Genomic DNA, 11,348 nt, shown 5'->3' on the forward strand with positions numbered 1-11,348 from the left:
AAGGACTGATGGACTCTTCTTCTGCTTTGTATGTCATTACAATTTTATCAGGATGACATCTACTGTATGTTATTTTATTATGATGTGTATCGTTGTGTTGCTGCTACTGTTAGCAAACCAAATTGCCCCTCAGGGACAATAAAGACTATCCTATACACACCCACACCCACACACACACACACACACACACACACACACACACACACACACACACACACACACACACACACACACACACCCTTGTGGGTGGAGGGTGGAGCCCTTTCAGGCGGACTTATTAGTTGGTTTAAGGAGTTTGTATTCTTTAAAAAACATGTACAATGTTATTTTCCACCAGACTAAATCTTAAAATCACACCCAACAGCCAGGCCCTCTTGCAAATATATATTTTTAATAGAGCTGTCAGTTAAACGCGTTATTAACGCCGTTAACGCAAACCATTTTTAACGGCGTTCATTTTTTTAACGCGTGATTAACACAAATTATTATTATGTAAAAAACTTTTTTTTTTTTTTTTTTTTTGGGCTCAAAACAAAGAAGCAGTAGCCTGACTGCTATGTTCAAGGCATATCTTTGTATGTTCATCGTTTAATTGCATTATAGCCTTTTTTTTTGTACCGTCCTGTTTTGATCAGTATATGCCAATGTTGTAATCAATAAAAAAACATTGGCACAAGGCAAGCCGATGCACTTCTCCATGTTGATAAGAGCATTAAAATGAGAAAAATTAATGGGACAAAGAATTCAAGGGATATTTAGCATATCATTTTTTTTTATGATTAATCGCGATTAATCGTGAGTTAACTATGACATTAATGCGATTAATCGTGATTAAATATTTTAATCGCTTGACAGCCCTAATTTTTTATAAAACCTTCAGTTGTTATGAAATGCACTTTTCTTCCAAGGTGTTGTCAAGGGTCCTAAATCCCACCCTCTCTTTGATTAACTCTCCATGTTGTACCTCCCTGGTTGTCCTGAAACTATCCCATGAGCTTGCTTAGCTGAACGTAGTGTCCGTATCCCCACTGGTGACCATGGCCTTCTCCACTTTATCCACTTTGATGGCCGATGCGTCGGTAACTCCACTTCCTGCTGTTTGCAGTCTTCAGCCCCGCCCAACTGGACTCTGCTTCATCAACGCCCTGGCTCCTGATGGTCCAGCCGCTGCATCTGCCTCATCGCTCCGTGCGAGGTTCATCTCCAGCCTCTGTAAGTGTGTACTCAGCTCCCGGCTGGCCTGTAAGAGCTGCTGTAACGTGGCATTCATCCTCCTTTCCCTCAACGCCGCTTCCTCCTCCCGCATCTCCCCCAGGAGGCCTCGAAGTAGCCTGAGGCTGGATTGACCTAACTGCCCCGGGCACGCTGACTCCAGGTCGGGTGAACGACAAGGCTGGCAGGCCCCCTTGGCCAGCTGCTCCAGCTTGGGGCTAAGAGAGGTTGCCCTCCCACAGCATTGCTTCAGGGTGTCCAGCAGCATGTTCTGCCGCATGTGGGAGTCCTCCAGGGCGATGAAAAGCTTGTCCCAGCGGGGGAGATCGGCAGCCAGGCATGGGGTAGCAGGAGACGGCCCTTATGGGTGGGAAAAGAAGGGGTACCCATTAAATCAGTGTGGACAACTTCACACAAAATAGAAACATTTAAACGATTGCTATATGGACGAATGAATGGACAAAAAGAAAAACAGACAGACAGACGGAAATCAGACCTTTGTAATCACAATCATCTTTCTCAGGCCAGCCAGGTAAGTCAAGAGGAAGAAGGAAAGGTGTAGGCCAGGACAACCAGAGGAACCATAGCTACAACAGGTACACTCACCCTCCTCCCGGTCCTGGGGGATCTCGTTGTGGTCGTCATAGTCGTCGCAGTTCGGCTCCTGTCCCGCCACAGACACTGCACTCACACAGAAGCTCCAGCACAACAAGAGCGCGCCCCACCGGACCACGTACACGGACATGCTGCTCAGTCGCACCGCAATGCCAACACGCTCTAGTGGGGTCTGGAGTCCTGACTGAGAAAGTTTAACACTCCCTTGATGGTGAGAGTATGTGGAGGTGCAGTCTCCCTCCACCTCCACATCCACCTCCACACACACACACTCAGGGTGTGTGCGTGTGTGTGTGTGTGTGTGTGTGTGTGTGTGTGTGTGTTGTATTGTGTTGCTTCTTTTTATGAAGCCAGCGTGCATGAGGAGGGAGGGGCAGAGATGGGAGGTGGGCAGGGCCGTGGTTGACTGAGTCATGTGTTTGGGGTTGCGTTGGTGGAGGCAGGGGCGCCGCTAGAGATTTTGGGCCCTATGAAAGAGCATAATATTGGGCCCCCACCCTCCAACCTAAACCACCTACCAGCCTAGAAAACCCATTTGACGACCTGTGGTTTAATTGACTTGTAGCTCTAGTGTAAACAACCCAATACATAGCCTAATGTCCGCGATGTATGATGGTCAGAGGCACATGAGTGGCATCTCTCATTACTGTGGTTTTCTGGCAAAAATACATATAAAATCAGTTTTGAGGAATTAATTGAAATTCAGTGGTACTTTAAATTCTGGTCAATATGTTTGCAAAGTTTGTCGAACGGCAGTAATGTCCAGCTGGCTCTAAACCCCTATAAAATGTCACAGAAAAGGGCATCATTGTGATGCGTCAGCCATGAGTCATGTCAACAGAAAGCAGTGAAAGAATTGTCTGGAGGGAAGGGGGGGGAGAGAGAGAGAGAGAGAGAGAGAGAGGGGGGGAGAGAGAGAGAGAGAGAGAGAGAGAGAGGTAGAGAGAGAGAGAGAGAGAGGTAGAGAGAGAGGTAGAGAGAGAGAGAGAGAGGTAGAGAGAGAGGTAGAGAGAGAGAGAGAGAGAGAGAGAGAGAGAGAGAGAGAGAGAGAGAGAGAGAGAGAGAGAGAGAGAGAGAGAGAACACTGGACGTAAGCAGATGAGAAGGCTGAACAAGAGAAGGATGGTAGAGAGTCCCCTTGATCTCTCTCCCTCTCGGTGGAATTATAATTGCTGTTCAGTGTGTTTTCCTTCTATGTTTGGCACCTTTGGCCCAGTTACATCCATTTTCCAGAGTAGCTTCCTGCATATGGGGCGTACAACCAGGGAACAATACCAGGAATACCGATAGAAGGGCAAATCGGATTCATTGTTTCCGTATGTGTGTCTGTTTGATGTTAAATATTGTGTGTGACAATTGAATATGGAGTTAACAAGTATCTGTGAGTGTGTGTGACTAAATTTTGTATGCGATTCAATATAATGAGTATGCTTGTATATTGTATATCGACAAGCAAAGTTTCCGAAATCAAACAGTGGCTCAGAGAGCCACCAACCACTAGACTCTTCGTGTGGGAAAATTGGACGCTTCCACAAAAGTAAACTCACTCACCCTCTATCCACCTCCCCTGGCTGTCTTTACCGAGCAGGTAAAGACATCCAGGGGACAGCAAGGACCAGCCATTAACACACTCGATGTTCCTCACTCTAATAAACCTGGCATCCAGCAGTGTTACACAGACACACACACACACACACACACACACACACACACACACACACACATACAGACACACACAACTAGTTAACTCATTATTATCGAAAAGCCCATTTTGAGCTACGTTCTTGCAGACATCCTTGAAAGAAAAGTCCTTCAGGAAGTGGTTCTAGGGGGACCCGTTGAAAATGAATATCTTTCGCTATAAGTAAATATGTTTTTATATTTCCCCCTTTGCAAAGCTGACAAATAGAGAGGACATGTAGACACACACACAGACTTTGTGAATAAGGTAACAAACATAAAAATGACACAATGTTCCTCACACTAATGAACCTGACATCCAGCAGTGTTACACACACACATACAGACACACACAACTAGTTAACTAATTATTATCGAAAAGTCCATTTTGAGCTACCGCCTTGCAGACATCCTTGAAAGAACTGCCGGCATTCAGGAAGTGGTCTAGGGGACCCATTGAAAATGTATTTATTTTGATATAAGTAAATAGGATTTTATATTTCCCCCCTTAGCAAAGCTGACAAATAGAGAGGTAATGTAGAGTTAGTCAGTGGAATACACCTTGAACTGGCCCCCATCCCCCCAAGAGCAAGACCAAGCAACCGATAGATCCACAAACACACATACACCACATCTAAAGGAAAGTTCAAATGACCTACCACACAGACAAAACACACACACACACACACACACACACACACCTTTTTAAACAGCCAATTACGCGACCAATGTGTAATAGGGCTGTAAATCTCCGGAAGATTTATGACCTTACTCAACACACACCATGTGTGTATTTGTGTGCCTATACAGGGCTGTATGTGAAACATTCTCTATAATATGGACATTGTCTGAGGAGGAAAGGAGAGAAAGACTGACATTGCATGGCAATCCTGGTAACACGCTAAAAAAAAATCATGCCGAGTACCAAGGACAGTATTGCTACACAGGAGGATGAAAAAGCTTCCATTCCCGACATAATATCGCACGTTGAGTATGTATTTCCACCACTACAAAGCAATGACTAACACTTAAAGCCCCCAGTAAGTCTCACAGTCTGGACCCTCACACTCAGTCTTTACATTTGAGCACAAATGCATGGAGGTGGTGATTACATCAGTGACTGCATATGGTGCATGTATCGCTCTCTGTGTGTGTGCGTGTGCGTGTGTGTGTGTGTGTGTTCTTTACCAGGGAATGGTAAGGCACAGCATAATCTGGAAATGTATCCCAATTAGGCCAGATACAAAACTTTGCACAGTATGATACTTGCTTGTGAAACAAAGCTCAAACATTGCAAAATGTGACTTTATTTGCAGTCTATGTGTTTGTTTTGAGTTTTTCACACATGCATCATAAAGAGCCTATTCAACCCTGTGGTCCCAGTCCACTCCATGACCCCACCCACCCACCCACCCACCCACACACACGCACGCACGCACGCACGCACGCACACACACAGACTTTTGTGAATAAGGTAACAAACATAAAAATGACACAATGCTTGATAAGGTCTCATGTTTGGCAATTTAAAGTGTTTTTTTGGTTAGATATATTTTCTGTTTACACAAAGCAACTCATACCGCCAATGTTGGGCAGCCAATGTACATTACATTAACCACCACTAGAGGGCACACAAAGTCAACATTTACTCGTTTCAACATGTTAGACGTACCAAAATGTTAAGGTGAATTAATAATAATCTTGCACTAGAATCTGGTTAAATTAACACTTATAAATACAGACACTTCTATACAGCATCAAATTATACTATTTCTCCAGAACACATAGGGCTAAAATTAACAAGAGCTTATCTTGGCAAACTGGACAAAAAATAACATCTATATTATGGATATAATTGCTACTTTCAACAAAGGCATTTGTATATCTAACAACACTGATTGGTGCAAACAAAAAATGATTTTTCTTTGTGACACCAAAATGGCAGTTAGGATTCGACAGTCCAAGTGCACGTCTGAGTTTAGTTTGGAGACCATTATTCCAAGATATTTCTTCCTCTTTCAAAAACATGGGTTTTCACAATGTCCAATTATTAATGACAACTCTGTCTTTTTCTGTAAGCTGAGTGTCTATTTGTTCATCTTTTCGTCGGTCGTCAAACACACTGTGGAGAATCCATGATCAGTTGTTTTGGACTCATCGGCTATTCCACAGGTTGTCAGGGACTGGCTCGCCATTTCGCCAAGGCCAGTATGCGTTGCGACAGCATTTTTGCACTTCAGTAACAAACGTGGGGCCCCAGTTTCGCTCAGTGCGAGACAGTTGTTGGCAGTCGTGACATCAGGGTCACTAGGAATCTCATTGGCCGCCAATATCGGAGCAGGCGTCTCATTTGTCGTTGAGAGGAGAACGCCAAGTCCTCCGTTGCTGGTAGGAGGAAGGACTGAATTCTCCTGGGGTTGTGAGTCCCTGCTGGTTTCTGTTCTGATCTCAGTGGAAAGGTTTGATACTCGAGCAGTAGTTGAACTATCCTCCGAGAGTGAGTTGGATGTCTTGGTGGCGGTTGAGTTTGGTACAAGCAGCTCTTGCTCCGTAACTGCTCCAGAGGAACCTTTGGCCGCAGAAGACAAACCACTCAGTCCATTCGCTGCCTGGCTTTCCACTGATGAGGTAAGCGTCAACAAACTATTGTTGTTGTTGTTGTTGTTGTTCGGTTGTCTGGATGGCGGCTTGGCAACCGATGATCTGAAGGTGGCCTCTTCAGGATTATCCACCGTGGGGTCCTGGTTGCCGTTCGGGAGATGGTGGATTACCACGGCGACCGTGTTGGCCTGCTCTAATCCCGACTGATCGCTAGTTACGTCGTTGCTGGTTGATGGCTGGTTATTTGAGTAGTTAGCAGCTGCCTGCCAGTTGTTTGAACAGAGGAGCGCAGGGATGCTGCAAAGCAGAACACGATGATTAGGTCACAGTCTTTAAGTCTCCATGTGTTAAATGACAAAGCGTTTACATTTCAATATCACATTCCTATGTATCGTTCCATTCGCTTCTCAGGCTCAACATGCCATAAGAGCAGCTTAAAAAGTACACAATCCAGGCTGGAAATACATAACTCAAGCACCATCTAATAAAACCTCAAGTGGGGACAAAACCAGCAGACACCTGAACTTTATCTAGTGATGGCATTGTATGACACAAGAGGTTATACAAGTCAACAACACCGAATCAAACTTTATTTATAGAGGTTTTTTTTGTTGCAAATCAGTAATACAGAGAACAGAGATTTTTTTTGCAATCTTTTTGTATGCTTTATGATAGAGATAGTTAGACGAAAGGTATGGGGGAGAGAGGGGAGGATAGGCAGCAAAGGAACACGGGCATGAATCGAACCCGGATAAGGACTGAGGTAAGGACTGAGCCCCAATACAGAGAACTTGATGGCATATACAATGCTGTGGTGGTGTGGGGCACTGTGCTGTACCTGGCCAGTTCCTTATGCATGTCCTGGGTGTGTTGGTTGCACTGGGCGTAGTAAGCAGCCTGGGCATCCACGAAGTCAGTCAGACTACGCATTTGGTCTATCTAACGGCCACAGGGACAGACGACATCCATGTTAACAAGAGGTTAATTGATGGAAAATAGAAAATAGTGTGTGTGTACACTAAATACACACATGCGTGGTGCTGATTCCTTCCAGAAGTTGTCTGGTCATCTCTGCCTGGCGATCAAACAAACTCTGACAGATCCGCAACTCCATTTCTGCCTACACACACACAAACACACAAACACGCACACGCACACGCACACAAACACACACACACAAGTTAAAGCAGTGACTCAAATGACGACACCCAGAAACAGGTTTACCAGAATAACTATAAAATACTATGACTAAACAGGCTAACAAAGAGGCTAACAAAGAGCTACACAGTCTAAAGGAGGTAAATAATATAATAACTCCTCTCAAAGATCCAGTGTGTCGGATTTAATGGCATCTAGCAGTGAGGTTGCAGATTTTAACAAACTGAATACCAACCAAACAACAATATGAACTTGTTAAAACTACAGGTAGACCCAACATTACCTGAGATATTTCCTGAGCCCACATCTGATTGCATGTAAAAAGAACAAATCCACAAGAAGTTAAAAATAAATTGTAAGGTAAAAACACAATAAATACTCAATAAAACGACTTCCTTACTTGTGTCAAATGTATGTTTACTCTACAATATTTTATATGGCTTTGCCCCAACTACACTTGGTCATTTGTAAAAATATGCAATATGGACTGTATTCAATAGTATTTTTGTTGTTGAATAAATTAATAAAAGAATAAAGGTTTTTACAAGGAAATATTCAAATGGAAATATTCCTCTCTTCAACCATAATTTATTTCAGTGTACTCCAATGTACTTGTATGTGTGTATTTTTGTTTGCACAAGGGCTAGAGATACATACCTTAAGCCATTTAACACGGAGGAAACTGAACATGAAGGAGACATGGGAAACGTAGTCATCGCCCAGCGGGTTTGAGTTCAGGTTCTGACAGGTCGGAGAAGATGCATGACAGATAAGAGTAATAATAGGAAAGACATATCCCCGAAGAACCAATGGCAGCCACAAATCAAATAGATATGGACTCAGACCAGCTGAGGTCCACGTACCCGGGCCTCCGCCTCAGCCTCGTGGGCCTTCCTCAGCCTGGTCTTGGCGATGTCCAAATCCAACCGCTTGTTCACCAACATCCTCCGCTCATACTGGAGATAATCATCAAAAAACTAAAATCTCTCCTACAATCTCTATTACACGTTACTTGTCTCAGGTAATGAAAACGTAATGATTCTAATTTTCATGGCATTATACGCTTATTAAAACATATTTAGGAATATTATATTATATTATATTATAGTTCCGCCAAGTATGTTCGGCTCGATGACAGTAAATTCTACAGTATTTAGGAAAATATATTATCCCACATAAAACAACCATAATAAAGTGCAGAGATTGGGGTCGAATCTAGAACTGTTTGGCTGGGAGTCAAACAGTTCGGATTATTGAATCTCCAGAGGAGTGAGTATACCTGCAACGCTCTGTATTCGCCCTCTGAGAAACTACGCAGAGGGGACAGGAAGTGGATATGGACGCTCTGGACAAACTGTCTCTCCGCTTCTCCCATGTGCTTCTGAGCCTCTCCACACCTTACCAGAGAAGTCCCTAAAAGATGAACGGAAACACCAACACCTTAGCCGAATACAAATACAAACACCTTAGCCGGAATAAGCTAGTTCTAGTTCCGTACTTCTCCATTTGTGTGGAGGAGATGCTCTCCTCCTTTACTCTCCTAAAAACACTCATCCAGTGTTCTGCACGTACAAATGTTCTATGGACATCCTTACTGCACCGACAGCGAAATACTGTTGTTTCGCTATCATCTTGCAATAAATAACCGCAGGAGCTAGCACTCTAACATCCTGCCTCATCCCATGTTGTCATTGTAAGAGTTTGGCTTGCTGTCAATCTGCGTACCGCACATACAACACATAGGGACATCAGAGAAGGAAAAAAAACTTTAAAAACCTTAATAGAATAGAAACCTTAATAGATCTAAACTACTACACTTCTTGGCAGATGACATGAGACTGAGAACAATCATATGTACAATCAATATTTGAGTAACTACAAAGAGACGTTTGCTGCACCACAAAGCTTGTTATAAAAGCAACTACAAAACTTGTGCCTAGGCTGCCTGGTAACTAATCAGAACATGAATGGTATGGATTATTTAGTGAAGTAGAAGGAGTCGGTAAAGTCTCAACACACGGCCCCCCCCCCACCCCCAGTTCCACACTGACCATAGGGGGTGCTGGGTCCGACCTCCACCCCAGCCTGGGTCATGGTGTCTCCCAGCAGCTCCAGCGCCCGCGGCCGGGGCAGCGCGCTCCAGTCCAGACGCTCGTACAGGCGGTCCTCCAACCGGTCGGCTGCACGTCAAAATCCAAAAGAAAACTCTTCACGATATTGCATTTCAGTTTGCGCGTCACTCACTGATCAATTATACAGTAGATATACGATTTTATTAACAGCATATAACAGCAAACATTGTTCACCCTAGACCTCCTCCCTACAATCCCGCAAACCCCACCTAAAAATCAAATATCGGTCACGCTCCAGTTTAGAGACCACACTATTGTCAAAGACTTCAGCATGGAGCCCAGTACAAAGCAATCTCTCACCATTACAAAATGCATCCCCAAAGTCAAAGCGGGTTAGCCCCCCAAAACAGATGAGGCCATTCAACAAGGACAAAGGCTTCCTCTTCCTCAGATCACTGCTGTGTCTGACCCCCCCATTTAATTATTTGACCCTGTTTTTTTCTTTGTAGCGTCTGAGAAATTAGAAGGGCTATTCAAGTTCAAAGTATCATTATTGGCATAATTATATTAGAAGGCTGACGACGCAGACTGGCCATCTAAAAACATCCTCCCAGGATGGAACAAGGACACGTGACAAGGGCATATGGTTGGACTCACCGGGGTTTGGCTGTAGTAGGACCTCCGTCTGGGCTATGATCAGGTCGGTCCATGCCTTGGTGGTCTCTGCCAGAGCTAGAAGCCCCTCTAAGTTAGCGTCAAACTCGGTCCGCTCCGCCTGACCCAGAGTCTCTCCCGTGTACTGAGGGGCACAAACAAAGACACAAACCTAATGGGTATACATTTAAAATAGTGATATGGAACAAACTATGGGAATAACAAAGCACACGACACGTGCATGTGAAATCATGGTTTTACCTGCACTGCTCGGTTGACAAACTGACCCGCGTCGACAGCCAGCCTGGTTAGATCCATGTTGATGGAGAAACGGTTCCGATTTAGAATGACATCGATGTGACCTCAACGGACCAACATGTCGCTTTCTCGGTCTTCAAGGTCCACCACCAAGGAGCTCCGGGACCGCCGAGTGAGGAGACGGTGACGTCACTGCAATCCCATCGCATCCATCATCACGTTACCCTGATGATCGTCCTCTTTAAAACCACATATTCTTGTTCAGTCACCGTGTGTGGATCTGTCCGCAGAGCAGCTCGCCGCTTGTTTGTTGACTTGTGTAAATCTGAGCTTACCATTCAAGGCTTGAAATATGCCTTTTGTTGACGTCAGTGGGTGCGCAATGCGACCGGCGCGTCGTGACGCATATATATAATCCCCGGCATAATACCGCCGAATTTAAAATAGGGTTATCTATTTATGTTTTTATCTTCATGAGAACGATTCGATGCTTCGCAAGAGCGTCTAGCGGTTCTTTCCGGCATGAACTAGAAAACGGTTAACCGCGCTTCTCTACGCGCGCTAGAAATACACCTGGAACATGAGCCAGGCGTTGATGAAGAGGAGGAAGATCATGATCATAAACACGACCCCGATCTGCGAATCCATCGCCATGTCTAAAAAATATAAACGGAACAATAGCGTATGCCTACTGTAAAATCCTAGGTGTTGTTTAACGCTCGTTTCCACGTATCTTCTCGCGTCCGGCTCCGACTAGGCCTGCTCATCCTATTGGCTTGATCAGGTAAACCCGCGTCGGCCAGCCGCTCACAGGCAGTGATCGAGATGATGAGAAAGTAGACCTACTAGCGGAGTACGGAAAAAAACACACGCTATCATCATCGGGTGGAGGAAGAAAATAATACATGCACTGTAAGGAACACAGGAGGAAATGCTAGAGGAAGGGGATTAATGCCACAACCTGAACTGCTGAGGCCGATTTAAGCAGGTTTAAGAGATTAACACGCAAACCTCCAGCGGACACATAAATAAACAAACACACAGACACAAACAAATCAGTTTTATATATTTTTATTTGAATACAAAATAATTTACATA

At 44.4% G+C, this 11,348-nt stretch overlaps 1 protein-coding gene across 2 annotated transcripts; it reads right to left on the bottom strand.

Annotated features, from left to right (window-relative positions):
* Positions 1–5,013: 5,013 nt before the first annotated feature.
* LOC130382699 (endophilin-B1-like) lies at positions 5,014–11,256 on the bottom strand. 2 transcript variants are annotated; one of them, XM_056590577.1, is made up of 10 exons: positions 10,254–11,256; positions 9,996–10,137; positions 9,318–9,446; positions 8,546–8,679; positions 8,130–8,222; positions 7,924–8,007; positions 7,550–7,573; positions 7,139–7,228; positions 6,947–7,047; positions 5,014–6,405 (listed from the first exon to the last, which is right to left on the bottom strand). In XM_056590577.1, the coding sequence occupies exons 1-10, from the start codon at positions 10,308–10,310 to the stop codon at positions 5,595–5,597; spliced, it is 1,665 nt and encodes a 554-aa protein (XP_056446552.1). In that variant the 5' UTR covers positions 10,311–11,256; the 3' UTR covers positions 5,014–5,594. The 2 variants fall into 2 exon arrangements, with proteins under 2 accessions (XP_056446552.1, XP_056446553.1); XM_056590578.1 differs by lacking the exon at positions 7,550–7,573 and having other exon boundaries at positions 5,020–6,405.
* Positions 11,257–11,348: the final 92 nt, after the last annotated feature.

This window comes from Gadus chalcogrammus, chromosome 5, assembly GCF_026213295.1.
Source record: "Gadus chalcogrammus isolate NIFS_2021 chromosome 5, NIFS_Gcha_1.0, whole genome shotgun sequence".
Lineage (NCBI taxonomy): Eukaryota > Metazoa > Chordata > Actinopteri > Gadiformes > Gadidae > Gadus > Gadus chalcogrammus.

What these genes read in the sequence shown, in the direction of transcription:
- LOC130382699 (XM_056590577.1), bottom strand. Translation starts at nt 10,310, where the DNA reads ATGGATCTAACCAGGCTGGCTGTCGACGCGGGTCAGTTTGTCAACCGA. An exon ending in TTGTCAACCGAGCAGTGCAG is followed by an intron (nt 10,138 to 10,253) that starts GTAAAACCATGA and finishes TGTGCCCCTCAG; the next exon opens with TACACGGGAGAGACTCTGGG. An exon ending in CGGACCCAGCACCCCCTATG is followed by an intron (nt 8,680 to 9,317) that starts GTCAGTGTGGAA and finishes TTCATCTTTTAG; the next exon opens with GGACTTCTCTGGTAAGGTGT.